Source organism: Moschus berezovskii, chromosome 6 (genome assembly GCF_049115385.1).
Source record: "Moschus berezovskii isolate FMDL1 chromosome 6, NW_MosBer_1.0, whole genome shotgun sequence".
NCBI classification, from domain to species: Eukaryota; Metazoa; Chordata; class Mammalia; order Artiodactyla; family Moschidae; genus Moschus; species Moschus berezovskii.
This window is the reverse complement of record NC_142465.1, coordinates 65,361,110-65,384,945: the sequence shown is the minus strand read 5'-3', so window position 1 is coordinate 65,384,945 and position 23,836 is coordinate 65,361,110. Positions and strand designations below refer to the sequence as shown.

Here is a 23,836-nt window from a genome sequence, read left to right as displayed (position 1 = left end):
GAAGTTCATGGTTCATGTACTGTTGAAGCCTGGCTTAGAGAATTTATTATATAATTCCTGCCTCTGCAAATATCTTGAACACCCCAAAATTCAATATATTCAAAACTTATTATCTTTTCCCCCTTTCTTTCTCAGGGTTCAACAAACTGTATTCACCCAACTGTCCAAACATCTGGATTATTGGGGACTCTTCCCTCTCCCTCCCCAATCCCCCTCTATTCAATTACATCTCATAAACAACTTGAAACCTTTTCAATTCTATCTCCCAGTTTTCCACACTAGCTTCGTTTATCATCTCTTACCATCTAACTCATTTCCTGCCTCAGGTCTTATTCTCCTCTAATGATTAGCTGTTGCGCAACCAGAATAATTTCTTTTTTCTAAATGCAAATCTCATTACAGCATTCCCAGGTTTGAAACCTTTTGATGGCTCCTCTCTGACCTCATTGATGGCCATTCATCGTCTGGTACTGGTTCACTGTTCCACTTTTTAAGCTGACCGAAATGTTTAATCATATCCTCCATAATTAAAAATAAGTCTGATTCTTCTTTTCCCAAACTGTGAGATTATTTCCTATTTTGATATTGATTACTATCTGAAGCAATCAAAGTTAATAATCCTGCATCTGTTGTATTTTCAAAAAATACTTGCCTTGAAGCTTATTTATAGTGTCTTGCCATAAACAATTATTTTTTACTTATCATGTAATCTATTTATCTACTTTTTCTGGTACCTTCTGAATTTTGTGCCCTGTTGTAGAAGGTCTCCCATGATTTCAAGACCAACCAAATATCCTCAAATCCATCTGGACTTCATTTTGCTTATGGTACGAGAAAGGACGCTGGCTTTTTTTATTCTCAAATGAATAGTCAGTAATATTGGCACCTTTTATTAATAAATTATCATTTTCTCAATGAACTTAAATGCCATCTTTGTCTTATATTAAGTCCTTCCTGTAGACCCAGGGCCAGTTTTTCCTAGAATCTCTATTCTATTCCACTGATCTATTTGCCCCTTACTCTGGTAAGACCATTTTTCACTGGAGTAAACTTTCGGTAAATTTTAATACCTACTGCTGCTGCTGCTGTTAAGTCACTTCAGTCATGTCCGACTCTGTGTGACCCCATAGATGGAAGCCCACCAGGTTCCCCCGTCCCTGGGATTCTCCAGGCAAGAACACTGGAGTGGGTTGCCATTTCCTTCTCCAATGCATGAAAGTGAAAGTGAAGTCACTCAGTTGTGTCTGACCCTCAGCGACCCTATGGACTGCAGCCTTCCAGGCTCCTCCGTCCATGGGATTCTCCAGGCAAGAGTACTGGAGTGGGGTGCCATTGCCTTATCCGAATACCTACTGAGAGCTTCTAAATAATTCTAATCAGTTTCAAGGAAACATCATTGGGATTCTGATTAAAGCTGCATTGCATGTAAATATTATTTTCAGTTCAGTTCAGTTCAGTCGCTCAGTCGTGTCCAACTCTTTGCGACCCCATGAATCACAGCACGCCAGAACATTTATTTTACTATTACAGTAAGTCTTCTTGTTCAAGAACTTGGTGTGGCCTGCCATATGTGTAGATCTTATTTTGTGTCTTTCAGTAAGATTTCACATTTCTTTTATTTAGGTTCTTCAACATTTTGTTAAGTTTAAAATACTGTATATCATTATAAGTGGTATATTTTCCCCTGTCCTGGCTACTGCTCATATTAAAAATAAAAACAAGTTTGTATTTTATTTAACTTTATAAATTCTTATACCACTTTATACATTCTCTTTTTAATTTTAGTAACCCTTTGCTAGATTCTCATGTGTTTTTTGAGACCTTACAATCACAAATTATGCTTTTCTAATATTACAAAATTATTTCATGCCTTTATCTGTTGCATGAGACAGAATCTCTACAAATAATGAATCACAGTATTAAGAGTCAATATCTCCTGTGCCTGATTTTAAAAGAAATGACTTCAGAAACTTGCCATTTAGCATGATATTTGCTAAAAATTTTTGGTAAATGTCTTTATCATTATGCAATAACTTCCTTCCATGTCTAACCTACTTAGAAATTTTATTAGGAAAGGTTGCTAAAGTTTATTAGGAAAGTTTGCTAAGGTTTATCCAGTGCCTTTGTAGCATTTTCTTATAACCTGTTTTTCTCCTTTAATTTGCTGTTATAAAAAATGAAGTTTTGTTTTAATTCAGACTTGATCTTTAATACTTGACAATGAGACTGCCCAACGACTGGAAAGTGCCAGAGGCCATCCAGGAACAGAAAAGGGTGATCAACAGAACAGACTGGATGGACATAATGTCTCTCTTTATCCATTTAATGTTTTGGACCCTGAATTCTGCTTTTTCAGATATGAAAATTGTCACACTCCTTCATTTCTGTTTGCATTTTCCCAATATCTGTGTCCATTTATTTTTCAAATCACTTGTTATTTTGTTTTACAGGGTGTCTTGAAATAATACACATTTGAATCTAACTTTTCAGTGCATCTGACAGACTCTGTCTCTTGAGTTCCTTCACCCTTAGTGAAATAATTAACGTACTTGATTTTATTCCTTCCATCTGAAATACAATCTCAATTTCCTCCTTCTTACTTTTGTTAAATTAGCCATGCTTTGTCCCTGCCACTTTTTTTTGTTCTTTTTTCCTCCCTGTCATTCCTCTGTTTGCTTTTCCTTCTAGACAATTTAGAAGTCTTACAGTGTTTTAAAGATCAGCTCATACCTACATATTCCTGAGTCATCTTTAATATTCTTTCAAAAGAAAATAATAAAATTATACAATGTGTACTTTTATACTATATCTGTTTTTAACACAGATGCACCAAGAATCATAGTTGCTCATCACTCCCTCAACCCTAAACAGGATAGAAGCTTTAGCTCTAGGTTACTAATAGGATTTCCTTTCAAGGATGACTCTTTTATTTCAAGACTCCCTATTTAGCATTTATATTACAAAATCTTAGTCACATCATTATTATCCATTTAATTTTAATAATACATATATTGCAAGATTTGTTGCTCCCATTATTCCTCTCCTTTCCGTCTTTCCCTATCTTGGGATTTCTGTTCTGAACCAACTGTCATTTGATTGAGTATTTCCTCAAGTGTTTTTCTCAGATAAGTACATGGATGGAATACTTTTTAAATGCCTGCACTTCTGAAAATGTTTATTTTGCCCTGACAAATGAATGATATCTTTTCCTGGTTATTAATTTACAGGCCTTAGTCTTTTTCCCTCAGGATTCTACAAATGTTGCTCCAAGAATTTAACTTTTAGTATTGCTGATAAAAAGTCTGAAGCTAATTGATTCTCTTTTCATTGCAAATAAGTAACCTGTTCTTTCAGTCTCAAATATTAAGATTTGTCCTCATCCTTGGATTTCAGGAATTTTACCAACATGCATTTACATATATATTCTAACATTAATCCTGCCTGGGACTCAGAAAGATGATTACTTTTCTATGTATTTCTTTTCTACTTCCAGACTCCTTTTATTTCATGTTACGACTTCTGGATCTGTCTTCTGAATTTATCTCTACGTAATACTATTCAACATCTGCAGGTGTTTCTTGAGTTTCTATATCTGAATCAAGAAGTATAATCTCAATCTTTGTTTAATTTTTAATCCAAAATTAAATTTGTTATATATGAAAGTTACTATGGGAGTAAATTCTAAGAGTGCTTATCACAAGAAAAAACATTTTTTCTATCTCTTTAATTTTATATCTTTAGGAGATGTGCATGTTCACAAAATTTATTATGGTAATCACTTCATGATGTATGTAAATCAAGTCATTATATTGTACATCTTAAACTTATACAGTGCTGTATGTCAGTTATAGCCCAACAAAACTGGAAGAAAAAATTAAATTTGTTCTAATTGTACTGTTTGAAAGGTTTCTTTTTCTTTAGTCATCTCTGATCCTTTTCAACACTGTAAGAACAAATAACACAATTATTCTAGTTTTTGGCTTGTTCTTTCTCCTTGGGGTTCTGAGTTCCCATAAGTGAATTATTATCATTTCTTCTTGCTAATGGCTTATGCTCCCTCAGCATCTACACAGACCAGGGCATAGAGGTCTCTCTACAGTGGCAAACCAGTGAGTGATCGAAGGAATATGATTCTCTGCTCCTGAGGTCAGGACATAAGTTGCCAGGAAATCATGACCTCTTTGCTAAGGTAGAGAGTAGAGGCCTCTCTGTTACCAGACCTCCACAGAAGCAAACTTAAGTCCCAACTAAAATAATGGAGAAGACTCTTGAGATTCTCTTGGCCTGCAAGGAGACCAAACCAGTCAATCCTAAAGGAAATCAACCCTGAATATTCATTGGAAAGACTGATGCTGAAGTGCCAATACTTTAATTACCTGATGCGAAGAGCCAACTCACTGGAAAAGACCCTGAAGCTGGGAAAGATTGAAGGCAAAAGGAGAAGGGGGAAACAGAGGATGAGATGGTTGGATGGCATCATCAACTCAATGGAAATGAGTTTGAGCAAACTGCAGGAGATAGTGAAGGACAGGGAAGCCTGGCATGCTGCAGTCCATGGTGTTGCAAAGAGTCAGACATGACTTAGTGACTGAATAACAACAAAGTAATGGCTCTGAATAACAACAAAGTTGTACTATTTTAAGTATTCTAATCACTGTGATTAAAAGTAGTGTAAGGGGATGACAGAGAATGAGATGGCTGGATGGCATCACCAACTCTGTGGACATGAGTTTGAGTGAACTCAGGGAGTTGGTGACGGACAGGGAGGCCTGGCGTGCTGTGATTCATGGGGTCACGGAGAGTTGGACACGACTGAGCGACTGAACTGAACTGAACTGAACTTTCTAAATCATCAGGGCTCCTAAGTCTTATGACACTAGCCAAAGAATGAGTAGATACCTTTGTTATGTAGAAGATACAGCAAGCTATCATATGCTGTACACTTTCAAAGCTTGCAAGATGTTTCTTTGAGTGGATGACATTTGGTAGTCCTTGCAAAACCACCACACACTTAATCAAGATCTGAAAAATAGAAACACAATGTTTTTTGTTGAAAATATCTTTACTTATGAAAAAAATACCCTATTTAAATCATGCAAGGTTAAACCATCACATTTTATTGTTGTTAATAATTATGGACCAATTGCTTATCTTGTACAAAGAAGTGTACCCTGAGATAAAATTGATAAATTCAATGTTCAGATGAGTTCTTCATCTAAAGTAACTTGAAAGCTAGTGGAGAGGATAAAATAAATACAAAAATAGATAAAGCCCATACTGACAAGTACCACAAAAGATATAGGTAAAATGTTACATGTATACAAGAAACTAAAGCTCACATTCAGGCTTAGGAGAACCTTGAAAAAAAACTTACAGAGAAGGACTATGTACCATATTAAATATACAGCAATATGGGTACTTGGTATAAGAGCTTCCTTTAAATCAAACCAAGCACTCTTATCCCAGGAAATCAATTAATATTGGCACTTCAGTTCAGTTCAGTTCAGTCGCTCATTCGTGTCTGACTATTTGCGATGCCAGGCCTCCCTGTCCATCACCAGCTCCTGGAGTTTACCCAAACTCATGTCCATCGAGTTGGTGATGCCATCCAGCAATCTCATCCTCTGTCATCCCCTTCTCCTCCTGCCCCCAAACCCTCTCAGCATCAGGGTCTTTTCCAATGAGTCAACTCTTCGCATGAGGTAGCCAAAGTATTGGAGTTTCAGCTTCATCATCAGTCCTTCCAATGAACATCCAGGACTGATCTCCTTTAGGATGGACTGGTTGGATCTTCTTGCAGTCCAAGGGACTTGCAAGAGTCTTCTCCAACACCACAGTTCAAAAGCATCAATTCTTCGGTGATCAGCTTTCTTTACAGTCCAACTGTCATATTCATACATGACCACTGGAAAAACTATAGCCTTGACTAGATGGACCTTTGTTGGCAATGTCTCTGCTTTTTAATATGCTAACCTAGGTTGGTCATAACTTTCCTTCCAAGGAGTAAGCATCTTTTAATTTCATGGCTGCAATCAGCATCTGCAGTGATTTTGGAGCCCCCCAAAATAGAGTCTGACACAGTTTCCACTGTTTCCCCATCTATTTCCCATGAAGTGTAGGCATGGTCTTAGTTTTCTGAATGTTGAGATTTAAGCCAACCTTTTCACTCTCCTCTTTCACTTTCATCAAGAGGCTTTTGAGTTCCTCTTCACTTTCTGCCATAAGGGTGGTGTCACCTGCATATCTAAGGTTGTTGATATTTCTCCCAGCAATCTTGATTCCAGCTTGTGCTTCTTCCAGCCCAGCGTTTCTCATGATGTACTCTGCATATAAGTTAAATAAGCAGGGTGACAATATACAGCCATGACGTACTCCTTTTCCTATTTGGAACCAGTCTGTAGTTCCATGTCCAGTTCTAACTGTTGCTTTCTGACCTGCATACAGGTTTCTCAAGAGGCAGGTCAGGTGGTCTGGTATGCCCATCTCTTTCAGAATTTTCCACACTTTATTGTGATCCACACAGTCAAAGACTTTGGCATAGTCAATAAAGCAGAAATAGATCTTTTTCTGGAACTCTCTTGCTTTTTCCATGATCCAGCAGATGTTGGCAATTTGATCTCTGGTTCCTCTGCCTTTTCTAAAACCAGCTTGAACATCTGGAATTTCACGGTTCACGTATTGCTGAAGCCTGGCTTGGAGAATTTTGAGCATGACTTTACTAGCATGTGAGATGAGTGCAATTCTGCAGTAGTTTGAGCATTCTTTGGCATTGCCTTTCTTTGGGATTGGAATGAATCTTACCTTTTCCAGTCTTGTGGCCACTGCTGAGTTTTCCAAATTGACGCTTACTTCCTTAATTACTTTCCATATCATGTGATCCTGACTTTGATCCAGAGCTAGACAATTAAGCTTAGCTTTCACTATTGCCACACACTTCTGAGCAATATTGCTATCAGAAAAGCAGACTTAGATTGCATTAATCTGTTCATCATTCAGATTATCCCAAAGGACAAATTAATATATAGAGGTTGGTCCTTTGTGGGCACATTAATTGCTTCAAGTCATCAATATAACAATATTATTACTGTTGTCACAGAACACATATGAATTCTTTTCAATGCAGCTTTAATTCCTCCCTTCCACCATCACCTACTGTTCCATATCCCCGAATCAAGTTAACCACCTAGCAGTTCTGTAGTTTTCTCTGGGCTCATGTAATCCTGTGTGTGTGTGTGTGTGTGTGTGTGTGTTTTCCAGTATTCTTGCCTGCTGAATTCCATGGACAGAGGAACCTAGTGAGCTACAGTCCATGAGGTTGCGAAGAGTCAGACATGACTGAGCAACTAACACTTTCAATTCACTTTCACACAGAGAGAAAGTTAATGTTATTTTACAAAGTGAAATTAAGCACACTTTCTGAACTATGCATTTCCCCTTCAGGCATGTCTTGTGAAAAATCCCTCCAAGTCTACAGGAATAGATTTAATTCATCATTTCTAATGGTTGTCTAATATTATTTACTGTAAACCAATCATAATTTTGCAACCATTTCCAGAGACATCCTGTTGCACAGTTTTAAGGTTGATGTTTTACAGTCTGGCAGTCCTGGCCATCCTTCAATTACTGCATGTCCTCTTTGTCTCCAGCTATTTTGCCTTCACCAAGAAAGCTACAATAAACACCCTTACACAGGGAATTCCCTGGCAGTCCAGTGGGTTCAATCCCTGGTTGGGGAACTAAGATCTCACAAGCAACATGGCATAGCCAAAAAAAAAACCACAACCACAACAAAAACCATCCTTCTACCTATTCAATTGCCAAAATGAGCAGCAACTGAGGTGCCAGCTTTGAGATGATACCTAGGGAGGGTGAGGTACCATCCTCCAGGGCACAGTAGACCCTCTAAATTAATGCCATTATGTGGTATTGTGTCCCCAGTAGGAAGAACAGATGGAAGCAATGGGTGGAACTAGGGGTGATTTTAATCTATGGGATAAATCATTAAGAAAGGAATTGCTAGGCTGTGTAAATGTACTTTTTAATTTACTAAAATATTACTCCACGAGATAAATTACTAGCAGAGAAATTGCGATGTTAGGCATATTTGTTTTTAATTTTACTTATACTTAGTTTAATTAAAATTAGACTTGCATTACCGAATTTTAAAGACTATAACAGTTCACATTGCACCCACTGATGAATGAGACTGCCTTTGCCCCACATCCTCACCAGCAATAGGAGTTACAGATCTTTTCAATTCTGCTACTGATATTATATTGTTGATTTAATGGGCATTTCTATGGATATTCAGAATCTGAGCATCTTTTCCTATGTTTTTTGGCCACTTGGATTTGCTCTCCTATAAACTTCATATTATTATCCCATGCCCATTATTTATTCAGCTATTAAAAGACTTTTTGTTATATATAGTTACCCTCTTTAGTGTTGGATACCTTTCCCAAATCCATATATTGCCTACTATCTTTGTTATGGCTCCTTTTACCACACATAGGATGCCATTTAAATATAGTCAAATATTTCTTTTATCTAAGAGTTCTATTTTGGTTAGAGTTCCCCAACACTGACTGTACATGGACTCTCTTGAGATTATTTTTTTCCAAAAGTTTTTGCTTTCTTTTACATTTAGGCCTTTAATATATCTGGACTGTTTACATATGGCACAAAGTAGGGGTCAAATTCTACTTTCTTTCAGAGGAATATCCAGATGTTTCACCACCATTTACTAAAAATATCCATTATCTTCCCACTGAATTGGAAAACCAATTCCATCATACATTACATTCTTCTACAGTGAGGCCTATTTCTGGCATCCCTCCCTTGTTTCATTCATCTTTTCCTGCTCTAAACTATACAATTTAATTTAAAAACTCCTGTCCTAAGTCTTTCCCTCATAGCTATAATCCACTTTCGGAGTTAAACACATCCTGAATCAGTAGGATACCAGAGGATGACAGGGGACTACCCTCAACTCAACCAATGAAGTACCAATTGCAGGCACTGTTCCGCTGTGGTATCTTTGATGGAGCACTTAAAAGGGAGTTTGGGGGAGAATTAATAAAAGGAGTATATGTATGGCTGAGTCCCTTACCTGAAATTATCACAACAGTGTTAACTGGCTAAACTCCAGTATAAAATAAAAAGTTCTTTTTAAAAAAAGGAGTGGGGGTGCCTTGAGGTGGCTAATGTTGCCTTTTTTATCTTATTGGACAGAAATAATATCCTATGGGGAAGAAGTATCAGAAGAAACTCCAATTCACACCAGGCAGATAAGAACATGCATTTAGAGTCTTGACCTAGGGCAATGATAATGCTTCCACTCTCTGACCTAATATTTTATGAAAGGACCTTAACTTTGTGAACATGTCTCAAAACAAAACACTGGACCACTACATCAATAAATCATGTTAACTGAACCTAATAAATAAGAAATGGCAAGTATGTTGAAGATGTGAGATGCTTGCCCTCCAGAGGATAGAAATAAACCCTAAGAAGAGTCAGGGGCCTGACACATTAATGAAATGTCTGGGACGTGCTGAGACATGCCTCCACTCCAAAGTAGGTCTGATATCTCTAATCTCTCACCTCTAAGAAGAAAAGATGATGCTTTAAGAAGCAGACTGCCATGTTGTGGAGAAGGGCATGTGGCAGGGCACTGGTGGTTAGCCTTTCAGAACTAAGGGACTCATCACATGGCCGCAAGGGAATGAATCTCTCAACAACCAATGAATTTGGAAGAAAACCCCAAGCCTCAGATGAGACCACAGCTCTGGTCAACACCTTGATTTTAGCCTGATCCTGAGCTAAAATTCTAGACAACCTGTATCCAGCCTTCTGACCTCCAGAAACTATGAGATAGTGAATGGGTGTTGTTTTAAGCCATTGAGTGTTGGTGATTTGTTAGGAAACACAGACTACCGATACAACCCCTTCAGCCAAGTCTTATCAACCTTTTTTTCCAAAAATTCCAGTTTCACCCCAGAGACATCATTTTTTTTTTCTGGTTATCCACCAATTTTTTTCCCCTCAGTGATGGCTTTAACAGTATGCCTTGAATAAATATTGCTGTATCTAACATTACAAGACCATAAAAATTGAAATGACTTTAAAAAAAAACAACCTAGAAAAGTACATTACCCATATTTAAATATGGACAGCAACAGGGCTGAATGTTTTCAGGGAAACACATTTTAAGTTCTTATTTATGTTTTCCCAGACATGTAATTTAAATCATTAAAATGTCTTTCAGTTAACTCACGAAATGTCATAATACTCGTTCTTGACCTATTTGTGCTTTCTAAGAGACATGTTGCATTTTCTTTCCCAAAATGCAGTGCTGACTTGCCTTTGTAAAAAAAATACCCTTATGGGGAGGGGGTGAAACCCTTACCTGTACAACAGGTACCAAAACAATATTGTGATAAATGATGGGAGCAAGGAGGCCGTAACACTGAGTCACAGCCTGAAGGGCATAACTGGAATCATTTAGGTAGTTGCTCAGTTCCAATGCCACCAATACTCTCTCACATTCAATTAGTCTAGCAATCTGTAAAGAAACAGGTATTGTTACTCAAGCTGAACACCAGGTACTTAATTTGTGTGTCTCCAATGAGGGGAAAGAGTAGGAAATGTGATCCTTGTAACTTAACAAGAACGTGAATGTTGATAAAAAGAAAAACCTAAATTCAGGAACAACTCTAACTCCCCAGTAAAGCTACTGATACATACGGATGACACAATCTTAGAATTAAACTTAAAATCTTTTTATTAATTACAATCAAATACCACTAGTAACAGAAAAGGCACCAATCTTTTCTAATTGGTAAGATAAAATCTTGGCTATATTTTAGGAGAAAAACTCTAGCTTTTTCAAAAATATAAACTATAACAAATAATAATTAAAATACAGTATTGCTGTAATATGGCCCCCACTTGATTAATAGAGTCTTATTTCTCTCCTGGATTTGTGAGAAAATGGTAAATTTTTTGTAGCCAACCTATCTTCTATTATACTTCTGCTAATGTAAAGTTAGGCTTTTTGTGATTAAACATCACTTAAGAGTAAGAATCCTATCTTACTCCTTTCCTAGGGAGAGATTTCATTCAAAGAAAACGATATGAGGGGCAACCAGAAATTTCTATACAGCAAACTGTTATTAGAATGGTAGTCCAGCATTCTGGAATTCACTGAAGTACTTAAAGACTGTCCTCATTTTCAGACTAGATGATGAAAAATAAAAGAAGCTGAAAGCAGCTTAGTAGGAGCAGACCAATGGCTGTGAATTCTTGGACTCTACAAGACTGTGAACTTGTCTTAGGCAGAGAGTCATGTTTGTTTGTTTGTTTGTTTTTACTTTCATACCCGCAGAAATTGGCACAGTCTCATGGAACAAGTAATTGGCTAATTAATGAATAAGTAGATGGGTAGGAAAAAGCAACTGTAAAAGAAAAACAAAAATGACAAAAGTCTCCATATATCTAAAGTAAGTAAAGGAAGGGAAAAAAGAAGAGTGAATCTCAATTTAGATTGAAAAAAATAATGTAGGATTGTTGCTAAAAGCAAGAGCATTGTAAGGCTGCAGGTGTAAAAAAGCAATATTTATAAGTACCTTGAGAACATATCAATAGGAGATAAGTTAAATTCCTGCCTCTGCACAGGATGCAATATTACAGTTTTTAAAATGTACCAGATGGATATGTACCAGCATGAAAGTATGTCCAAGATAAATTACAAAAAGTATTCAAAAAGCAAGTTACAGAACAGTGAGTCGATCATGATTCTGTTTTTGTAAGTAATAATAGCATATTTGTCTATGCATATTTTTTAAAATGGGAGAAATCACAAGAAAACAAGAATGTAGTATCCTTAGGGATAATAGGATTCTAATGGGTTTCACTTTATACATTATAAATTTTGAATATTTGAATTTATACTACTTTTATACAGGAACAGAAAAGAAGGGGAGAGAAAACCATGAGCCTAGGCCTGTGAAATCTACAAACAATATCAAATAAACCAGCACAATCATACAAAGGTCTCTCAGTCCATTCACAAGTGAGGATATACAATCCCCACAGCTCATAAACTTGAAACATCAAGAAACAAATCAAGGGAAATCAATGCATTTGCAATGATTTTAGTTCACTTACTTGTTGAGAAGGGAAAATCTCATTGCCTTTAATATTATCACAGAAAAAATTTTCTTCTTTAATTTTAATGTCACTTGTTACAAAAATATTTCTAAGAAAAAGATATAAGAGAATTGAAGAACTCTCTGCCAAAATATCTGAATGTAATCTGCAAAAAGAAGTAAATGATGTTACAGGTATAAGGTGATTTAGTATGTGAATTCAACTTTGTAGATTGATTTGTTATACCAACACAATTATCCCAAGATAGCAGCAAAAGTTGGAGAAGGAAATGGCAACCCACTCCAGTATTCTTGCCTAGAGAATCCTGTGGACAGAGGAGTCTAGTGGGCTGCTGTCCATGGGGTCGCACAGAGTCCGACATGACTGAAGCGACTTAGCAGCAGCAGCAGCAAAAGTACATAATATAGTAACTCTTGCACAGCTGTTTAAATTGAAATCAAAGACTATTCTTAACAACAAGTTCATAATTAAGAAAGTTAAGCTGTGGATGTACATCATGGATATATAAAACATAAACCATTGGCAAAACTTTCTGATTCTAAAATATATAGCTCTTTTCTATCAATATAATTGAAATCACTATAGATACTCAGAAGTTTGGAAGATAGGCCCAATATTTCAATCAATAAACTTTCTGAAAGTGAGGGTTATTTATAGCTAAATCAGCCATGGTTAAAGAGAAGCAGAGACAGATTTGGGCTTCCTTGGTGGCTCAGATGGTAAAGAACCTGTCTGCCAATGCAGGAGATGTAAGAGATGTGGACTTGATCCCTGGGTGGGGAAGATCCCCAGGAGAAGGGAATGACTACCCACTCCAGTATTCTTGCCTGGTGAATCCCATGGACAGAGAAGCCTGGTGGGCTACAGTTCATGGGATCGCAAAGAGTTGGACACAATTGAGCGATTAACACACTGCCCCTCCAACTCTATCCCAAACCTGCCCCTGAAGTGTGAAAGTGTTAGTCGTTCAGTCATGTCTGACTATAGCCCTCCAGGCTCCTCAGTCCATGGAATTCTCCAGGCAAGAATACTGAACTGGTTAGCCATTCCCTACTCCAGGAGATCTTCCCAATCCAGGGATCAAACTGGGGTCCCCTGCAGTGCTGGCAGATTCTTTACTATCTGAGACACCAAGGAAGCCCTACCGAAGTAGAGTCACTTCAAATTATCTTTTCCAAATTACAGTCAACAGTGCCCACCACTGGCAAAACTGTGAAATCTGCAGTCTTCCTTCTTTGTTTCTGTAGTCCCTTTCTTGCCCTTAAGCCTTACTTGGTGACAAACCCTCTCTTCTAAGCTTCAGGTCCCTCCACTCTCCCTATAAAACAGGAAAGGATCCAACATCAGTAATTGATATTAAAGATGATCTGTTTCACCACTATGTTAAACTCTGAAACTGTCTTTTTCAGGAGGATTTTAGTTATCCTGCTTCTACAACTCATACTAAACTTTCTTTGTCATAGATGACCATGAGTAGTTCGACACACACAGTAAGTCCAGGTTATCACCTCCTCCTGGCTCTAGTTCCTCCAGGACCCAGCTTGGACTCTGGTTAGTCATTTCCATAGTGACCTCTCCAGCACTTTAGATTCTGTTCCCCATAATTTATGCAATAATAAACTTGCCTGACCTTGCATAGATGTCATCATCTGATTTTTTTTATCCCTGCCATAATGGCCATCAATTAATCACTTATTTATTCACCTCATTCCTTTTTGTTTTCCATTCAAACTAGCATTTGCTTAACACCTACCATGTACAAAGGCATTATTCTAGATCCTAGAATATAAAGGTGAATCATATGTGGCCCTCAGCCACAAGGAACTGGGCTCTGCTATTGATATAATCCATGTTACGTAACATCAGCTGAGTCATGATTCTCAGCAACACTTCCATCTATCCCTGAGGCCTCCTTATTCATATTCCCCATAGAAAATGATATGAACTTCCTGTTCTCCACCTCCATGTGCTCTAAGATCTTTGTAGCCCCACCACCATACATTCTTAGGCTCTCCCTCGCCACTGGCTCTCTTATCTCAATCCTCCAAAATTCTGTCCTTAAGCTTGCCTTCCCCCAAAAGCCTCTGCCAACTTTCCTCTGATCTTTACCACCAAACTTCACATGGGTAGTTTTTGCTTGTTACTATTTTCCATTTTCATTTATTCCTTAACCAACTGCAATATAACCAACTGGCCCATCACAATACAAAAATGGCTTTCTTCAACTTACCAATGTCTTCCTATTTGCCAACTCTAAAAGCCTCTTCTCGGCTTTCATCCTATCCAACCTCTTTGCAGCATTTTCTTAAGTAACTACTCCATCTGACTTTGCACCAGCATATAACACTGCTGGTCAGGGCCTCCATGATAATCTTCTCACTTCCCTTGGCAATACACTTTCCTGGACTTTCACTTCCGGAACTTCCATTTCAAATTCCTTCCTTGGTTCCAACTCCTACTTCTACCTCTTAAATGTAAGCAATGCCCCAGGATTCAAGTCCAGCCTTCTACCTTTACTGCTCAACAGTCATTTCTCGGAAGATATCACTCATCATCAAAATTCCAACGATGACCTCAGTGAACAATTTATATATGTCTCTAGCCTTGACCTCTCTCCTGAGTGTCAGCTCATATCTACAGAGTTGTCCTGCTGGAAAACTGAACTCCATATATCCCCAAATTCATTCTCCTCATCCAAAAACTCACTCCACCTCTCAGCTTCCCTTAGTAACATCAGAGGCTTACCCTCGCTGGAAATCCCAGTCAGCTTCCCCTCCTTCCTCTGTCTTATCCCTACAAGTCACATAAAATCTGCCAAGATCTGTCTCTTCCTCTTCTGAAATGCCTCTTGAATCCATCCCCCATAGCACTGAAAATCCTCATACATGGTAAACACTAAGTTTATGCTTGTTTAATTGAATGGAATTATACATTTACATGAATAAGTGTTACCAATGTCTTGCCTCATTCAGCATTTGTGTTTTTAAACTCATTACCTTTGAGGAGTGAAGAGTTTTCCCTTATTAAGGGAATTTTAGGCATTACCAAGCAGGTAAAGGAGACTGTTCTTATTGAACATGTTGTTGAGACAGGCTGAAATTATACTAATGCTCATTTCTGATGCTGCTGTTAAACTTTGGTTTCTTAAGGAAAAAAATGGCAAAGGATAGCCTGTAGCTTTATATGGCTTCTATAGACCTATTTGCAGTTGATGGCCTAATCCTGGGTGCCTCTTCAAGCAAAGGAAAAGCCTTCTTACCCTAAGAGCTCACTCATCAGACCCTAACCTTAATCTCAACCTGACCTTTCTCTGCGATAAAGGTCCCCAGTGCGTATTTGTGTTTTCTAGTAAAACTGACACTACCTTGGTTAGTATTTAGGTTTTCTTTTCTCATAACCTCATTAGCTTATATTCAGAATGTATCCATATGTTTCCAGTGTTTTTTCTGATTCTAACAAAGAAAGTTCTAAGAAGGACCCAAACCTTCAGAATATCTACGCTTTACTTATTGGAAGTAGTTTTACATATAGCATATCAACATGAACTTGAAAATAAATTAACTCCAGGCTTCACAGCCAACACCTGTCTTTTCAATAAGCAAATTAATATTTTAAAAGAACATTTCTAATTACCTTCTCTGTGTAATAGTCATTATATTGCTTAAACAAATAATGGATTGGTCACCCTGAGGTGGTGAAGCAACAAAATAATCCCAGACTGGTGAGAAAACTTTCTTAGCCAGATCATAGTTACCAGTCTGATAGGCAACCTGCAACAGAAAGCACATTCTCTTAGGCATTACTTGAATTTGGGGAGTGTATACTTTCAACAAGAATTCTGAGAAGGTCCAATCACACTCTAATTTCCTACAAAGTTATTCACATCGGCTGTTCTGCTCTGCAGGGCTACGGCAAGGGAGAAAGACACATTTTGAAATCTCTTTTATTTCTAAATTGCATGGAAATTTGAAACTCTGTAAGGATGTTTCAAATTCTCATAAGCAAAACAAAGATCACATCTGAGCCAAATTAATTTCATTTCCATCTATCTCGGCAGTGCACTCCATTTATTACAGACACTGTTATAATGAACAATCTGTTCCAAGAGAAACAATCAGATTTCCCAAACCCAAAATATGAAATATACTTCATTCTTCTCTGGTTCTGACTGATGCTTTCAGAGCTTTTTTTGCAACAAAGGTTTCAGAGCTGAAAAGAGTGAGGAATAAAACACCATAATGTGTTTCAAGTTTCACACATTCACCATTTGGCAAAATAACTGATTTCACTGAAAAAACCTTGAAGTTTGCAAGAAAAAATCATCAACTTACCTATTTCTTTTGGTGGGATATATTTCTTTAACTATATCTCTTAAAATCACTCTATCCAAATATGTATAACTATATGAAATCACACCACATGAGTTATATGCTGCTTCAAATTCTCAGTGGAAGCAGGTAGGATATTAAGTATAAATAAATTCATTAAGTATGCAAATGACATGTTGCTAGACTATATTCCACACAAGGGAATAGCTTACAGGGCCAGAACTTTTAAAATCTGCCAAATCAATGCTCATAATCAACCAACCGGTAAACTTTTATGAAGTTTCTACTTGCTGCTAAGCACTGTAAATCTAGATTCTTCAAAGCTTAAAACAATTTCATACTCCATGAAACTGTAATCAAGTTACAGTGGTAAAACATATGAAATTACAGAAAAATTACAAATAATTACATCATAATTGTGGAGACTTAAAAAAGGAGAAATGAAGACTTCAAGGAGGAATCAGGGCCTGATGTAAACCCTAAGGCAGGGATAAGGTTCAAATAGGCACAGTTTAGATGGAACCTGAAAAAGATCCTGTGAAGGAAATTGCCACAGGGCATTTGAGACTGGAAAGACAGGTCAGAATTTGAAGAAAAGTAGGGCTTCCCTTGTGGCTCAGCTGGTAAAGAATCCACCTGTAATGCAGGAGACCTGGCTTTGACCCTGGGTTGGGAAGATCTCCTGGAGAAGGGAACAGCTACCCACTCCAGTATTCTGGCCTGGAGAATTCCATGGACTGTATAGTCCTTGGGGTCACAAAGAGTTGGACATTACTGAGTGACTTTCACTCACTCAGGCAGTATGGTGGACTTTCCTGGTGGCTTAGTTGATAAAGAATCTGCCTGCAATGAGGGGGACCTGGATTCAATCCCTGGGTTGGGAAGATCCCCTGGAGGAGAACATGGCAACCCACTCCAGAATTCTTGCCAGAAGAAAAAATGGACAAAGGAGCCTAGTGGGCTGCAGTCTATTGGGATCACAAACAGTCAACATGACTGAAGCAACTAAGCACAGCACAGGCAGTATAATTAAACAGGTAAAGTGGGACAGGATTTCAGAAAGTCTTGAAACTCAGATGTGTGTGTGTGTGTTTGCTCAGTCATGTCCATATCTTTGTGACTCCATGGGCTGTAGCACACCAGGCACCTCTTTCCATGAGATTTCCCAGGAAAGAATACTGGAGTGGGTTGCCATTTCCTTCTCCAGGGAATCTTCCTGACCCAGGGGTTGAACCCACACCTCCTGCATTGGGGCGGGGGGCAGATTCTTTACCACTGAGCCACCTAGGAAGTCCTGAAAATCAGATGGAAGTATTTAAAGATATCAGGTCCTGGACCAAGCATTTCACATGCATTATTGCATTGACTCTTCATTACAGCTCTGTGAAGTGAGCTCTATGAGTGTCCTTGTTTTCCAGATAAGGAAACTGGGGTATTGACAAGTAGAATAATTTGTACAGAACCAAATACTCAGTAAAAAAAATAAATAAAATGAAATGAAAAAGTAGAATCAAGACTTAGTGTGATAGATGAGGTCCCTTCTCTGGGACACATTGGGCAAATGAAGAAATTGGACTAAGTGGTCATTAAAACACCATTATAATTCTAAGATTCACCATGGAAAATGATAAGAGATGATGTGTAAGGGAGTGGGTGAAACTATAATAGAATGTTCTTTCCTTTTAAAATATAGCTTTTTAAAAATAGTTATTTCTGAGTCACTTTGCTGTACAGCAGAAATTGGCACAACATTCAGTTCAGTTCAGTCGCTCAGTCGTGTCCGACTCTCCACGACCCCGTGAATCACAGCACGCCAGGCCTCCCTGTCCATCACCAACTCCCGGAGTACACTCAAACTCATGTCCACAGAGTCGGTGATGCCATCCAGCCATCTCATTCTCCGTCGTCCCCTTCTCCTCCCGCCCCCAACCTTTCCCAGCATCAGAGTCTTTTCCAGTGAGTCAACTCGTCACATGAGGTGGCCAAAGTATTGCAGTTTCAGCTTTAGCATCAGTCCCTCCAATGAACATCCAGGATTGATCTCCTTTAGAATGGACTGGTCGGATCTCCTTGCAGTATAAGGGACTCTCAAGAGTCTTCTCCAACACCACAGTTCAAAAGCATCGATTCTTCGGTGATCAGCTTTCTTCACAGTCAAACTCTCACATCCATACATGACCACAGGAAAAACCATAGCCTTGACTAGATGGACCTTGGTTGGCAAAGTAATGTCTCTGCTTTTTAATATACTATCAAGGTTGGTCATAACTTTCCTTCCAAGGAGCAAGCGTCTTTTAATTTCATGACTGGCACAACATTAAATCAACTATATTTCACTTTTTAAAAAAAGGGTGAAAACATAAAAATAATATTATTTGTTCAGTCAGCGGACATTGTAAAACAAGAAAAAAATGCCATGATAAAACTAAAGGTTTATAAATTCATGAGTCTGTGTGAGTTAACAGAGGAGTGCTTCATATTTGCAGGTTCAAAGATGGTTAAGTAGTAGTCATGTGCAGAATAGACTTTAGAGGGCGTGAGGTTAAAATGAGAAAGAAGCATTAAAAGGACTTCCCTGGTGGTCCAATGGCTAAGACTCCACACTCCCAATGTAGGGGGCCCAGGTTCAATCTCTGGTCAGGGAACTAGATCCCAAAGTGTTTATGTGGGTTTTTCCATAAGATGCTATGGAACAAACACTTCGGTCAACCCAATACATTCCTTTCCAGCACCTTGGCAAGCTCCTCCTCTTCTCCTCTATCTCAAGATACCGGTGTGCCCCAGGGCTCAGTCTTCTGACCTCTCCTCTCCTCAGCACTCATGTCCTTGCTGCTATTATCCAGCCCCACGACTGTAGTTGTCACAGGACTACTCTCAATCCCCTCTGCTGCCCAGACCTCTCTCCCAAACTCCAGATTCACATGTCTAACTGGACTACTCAACAGTTCTCTCTGAATATCTAATAAACATCTGACCTTAACATGCCCCCAACTGAATTTCTTATCTTTCTCTGCACCACCCACAGCCATCCCCAACTCAGCTGTGGTCCAAGTCTGTCCTTCTAGTTAGTTGGTTAAACACCTTCAAGGCATCTCCTATTTTTCTCTATCCATTGTTTCACAGGAATTCTTGTTAACTCCTCCTTCAAAATATATCCAGAATCTGGCCACTTTTCTTTACATCAACTACTATCACCCTGGCCAAACCACTCCCATCTCTGATTGGATGACAACAGTAGGTATTCAATAGTAGCTCCCTCTGCTTCTACACTTTAGGCAGCAATCTCTTTAGGCCAGCTTTATGGTGTATGCACAACACAGTAGGCAGGGTGAGCCTTTGAAACAGAAGTCATGTTATGTTGTCCTATTACATCAAACTCTCTCCAGTGGCTGTCCATTTCACTCACAGTAAAAGCTATACTTACTACAATGGTCTAGAATTCTTATCACGATCTACTTTCCCCTGTATCCACTCACTTTTTACCTCCCTAAGCAATCCTTCGGGCCCCTCTGCTCCAGTCATTCTGGCCTCCTTGCTATTTATGTTATACCAAGTACAGTTCTGGAATCATTCAGGCTTTTCTTCTAGCTCCTTCTGTGGAATCTTCTTTCTCCAGAGTTGCTCCCTCACCTCCTTCAAATGTCTGTTCACATCTCATCTTCCAGATGACACTTTCTCTGTTCAGCTTACTTAACACTGTAACACTGTAATTTACCTTCCTTTACCCCACTTCACATTTCCAGTTCCTCTGACTGTACTCTACTCTATCTTTCCACAGGACTTACCTTCTAACATACTATTAATAGGCGATCTATTTCTTTACTATGTTCATCGTCTACTACCTACCTCCTACCATGGCATTTTGCTCACTTCACTTAGAACAGTGGTTCTCAAAGTATGATCCCTGGACCATCAGCATCTGCCTCACCTATAAACTGGTTATACATGCAGACTTAACAGGTCCTATCCCACACCAAGTGAACCATATACTCTGCTGGTGGGGGCAGCAATCTCTTTAGGCCAGCACTCCAGATCATTCTGATTCAGGCTCAAGTTTTAGAATCACTAGGCTAGAGCAATGCCAGGCACAGAGTAAGCACTCAATAATAATGTGTTAAATGAACTTAAAATTCCTCTTTTCCTGATAATTTCCCTCTCTGTACAGAAGAGAACACCCAGGAGGTGTGCTATAAAATAACACAACTGACTGGCCCAGGGTGAGTGCCTGACCCAAGCTGGATCCACAGCAAAGCAAGATGGACCCCAAACACACACACACACAGTCTGCTTCAGGTGTTAAGGCTGAAGACATTACATGCACCAGGAGGATCTGAGAGAAAGTTTATTATTTGCACAAGGGACTCCTAGGGAGGCCCAGGTTTTCCTGGGCAGAGCAGAAGGAATAGGTTGGGCTTTGTTAGTGGCTAGACTGGGCACAGTTCCTGCCGGGTGGGTCATTTAAATTTCCTGCAGGCACCAAAGGAGAAGGTGAAGTCAGAGACCTCCTTAGTAGCCTGCTCAGATATGAGGCCAAAGGAACAAAGAAGGGTGAGATTTAAAAACAAGTCAGTGGTCAAACATTAAAAATGAGATCAGACTCCTTCTTACACTGGGTGAACCAATGCATGTCTCTTTCCCAGAAATTTGGAATCAAGATTAGGACATAGCTAACCAGTCCCAGAATATGGCTGAAATTGAGGAATATACAAAAGCATTCAAGAGGCTGCCACATTCCCTCCAGAGATGGAAAGGAAAATCAATATTTAAAGAGAGAAAAAGAAAGCAACTGTATAGAGAGTATCAGAGGTATGAGGCTTACAGCTGCCTGAATTTTGCAGCCTTCCCAGGGCCTGGCTGCATTTCCCAAAGGGAGGCTTTCTTGCAATCAGGGTCTTAACTGAAACCATAAGTCAAAATCAACTAGAACGAGGGTTACTGTTTTAACTGAGACTGATTTAAAAAAAAAACAAAAAAAACACAGTTCAAATGAAAAAGAGATGATACCTAACACAGAACCTGGCACAAAACAAACATTGAATTTTTGTTTGTTCCAAAAGGGAAAAGAAGAGTTGAAACTTCTTATAAACTTTAAAAATGAGGATGACTGCATTTTACCTGGTAGCCCTATACTTTTTAATGGTCATAGACAAAAGGCAAACCTCTATTAATAAAAGGGTTTCAATGAACTCATACATGAATTGGAAAAAAATGTACAAATTTCAGTTTCCTGCCACAACTGTGATTCCCAACCCAACATCAAACTCTACTGCTCCCACAGATCATGACGACCTATGGAGTACACCAACCTAGGAAGAGAATAGATGGGAGAATGTAAGCTGTAGATGAACTTGGCTCATGTTAGATGGTGAACACATGACTTCCTGGGAACCTGGACAGAGCAGTTGAAAGGCATGAGCTGGTTCAAATGGCAGGCTTACCATCTACCACCAGAGTTCAGTTCAGTTCAGTCACTCAGTCGTGTCCGACTCTTTGCAACCCCATGAACCACAGCACACCAGGCCTCCCTGTCCATCACCAACTCCCGGAGTCCACCCAAACCCATGTCCATCAAGTCAGTGATGCCATCCAACCATCTCATCCTCTGTCGTCCCCTTCTCCTTCTGCCCTCAATCTTTCCCAGCATCAGGGTCTTTTCCAATGAGTCAGCTCTTCGCATCAGGTGGCCAAAGTATTGGAGTAACCTTGGGTAAATTACTTAACCTCCCTAAGATACTCTTTCTGGAATAAAATGAGATTGGCAGTGGAAGGGTTAAATTCATCATTTCCTGAACTTGAAAGTAATAATACCACCTCTATCTTTAGAGTTACTATAATCAGTGGAATAATGAATGTTAAAATGTCTGTCAGGCAACAGTTTTTTAATAAATATTCCTCACTTTTTCATTTCAACAAGTCATGGTGCCCACTTGCTATTTGATTTAGTAGTTCAATAATCCAGCAGTATGTGGCATTTGGTCTTGTATCCGTTTTACAGATAGGGAAATTAAGACCAAGCAATTTGCCTAAAATCCTACAATCCTGCTCACAGATTTCTAATTGTCTATATTTTATATCACATTATCTAGTCATTCTCAACTTAAAAGGGAATAATAAAAAGAAATGAGACTATAAAGGGAATGAAATTGGAAAATAAATGTAGACAATATATAATTCATAAAGGTTCCTCAAAAAATTTTCCAGATAGCCTAAATTATTATAGCTTTCTACAGTAAGAGAAAAATCTAGTAAAGATTCACCTGACTTTATAGGCTTTTTATTTATAAAATAATGTTTAGTAAAAAATACAACCAAAAACTCTAAGCCAAGTTATTCATAAACATTTAGCAAAGTAACTCCATATTTTACTACAAAATATGATAATATTTTTTAAAGAACAGAATTATCTTGAAACTAAAAACTAGCCACTCTTACAAAAAACAGCAGTTTTTCATCGCAGTTCCAGAAGAAAGGTACATTTTCCTGCTAAAATTTAAAAGCTTAAACTCAAATGTTAAATGGAGGAAATTTTGCTTATCCAACTTTACATTATGAGAGAGAATGCTCTTAGACTGTCATAAATGAACTACAGTACTGCAAATACAGTATCAGTAAAGAAACACAGGCCATTACTTTATGACACTTCTCATTATCCTAGCAGTATAGCTAGGACTTCGTTTTATTAACTTTCAATGAAAGTTATGCCAAATGAAGCCCAAGAGTCAAACCACTCCCTGGAGAAAAATTAGACCTTGATGAAATATTCGGTGCCTTACTTTGAAATAACTCCATCACTGCAAATTAGGAAATATATTAGATTCCAAAGAAATCAAAACATCAGAAAACCATGAGCCCAAATGGCATGCTAAACCAATGCTAGACAAATCCAAGTAATTCTCTCAATTAAATTTTCTTTGAAAAATATGATAATATAAAATTCCAGTTAGACTTTAGCCTATAATACTAATCAACTATTAAGAGGAAAAATAGCACAATAGAAATGGAATAAAATTTGGAAGAGCCAACAATAAACTTAAAATTATATGTTTGAGACTTGGGTCAATGAGCCATTTTTTTCTAGAATCCCATTCACTGGTGACATGCTTTAAGTCAGGCAATTATTTCAGCAATTCACAAGTATATCTATAAGTAAGAACCACAATAATATTCATTAAATGCCTACTGTGGGGCAAGTGCTATGGTTAAATGTTTGACATGCATAATTCCATTTAATACTCATAACAGTTCTGGGAGGTAACTACTATTATTATTCCACTTCATAGATGAAGGTTAATTGACTAACATCACATAGCTAGTGTGAGGATCTGCATCTTAAACTC

At 38.3% G+C, this 23,836-nt stretch overlaps 1 protein-coding gene across 2 annotated transcripts in view; it reads right to left on the bottom strand.

The window, feature by feature from the left end:
• The window catches only part of CFAP54 (cilia and flagella associated protein 54), a 321,117-nt gene that overhangs the window by 207,076 nt on the left and 90,205 nt on the right, over positions 1 to 23,836 (bottom strand). For both annotated transcript variants that reach the window (XM_088837126.1, XM_055395985.2), the window contains 4 exons: positions 15,805 to 15,941; positions 12,169 to 12,316; positions 10,409 to 10,564; positions 4,900 to 5,022 (listed from right to left, as the gene is read on the bottom strand). In XM_088837126.1, coding sequence (XP_088693252.1) covers positions 4,900 to 5,022; positions 10,409 to 10,564; positions 12,169 to 12,316; positions 15,805 to 15,941 — 564 coding nt within the window. The remainder of the gene's footprint in view (positions 1 to 4,899; positions 5,023 to 10,408; positions 10,565 to 12,168; positions 12,317 to 15,804; positions 15,942 to 23,836) is intronic.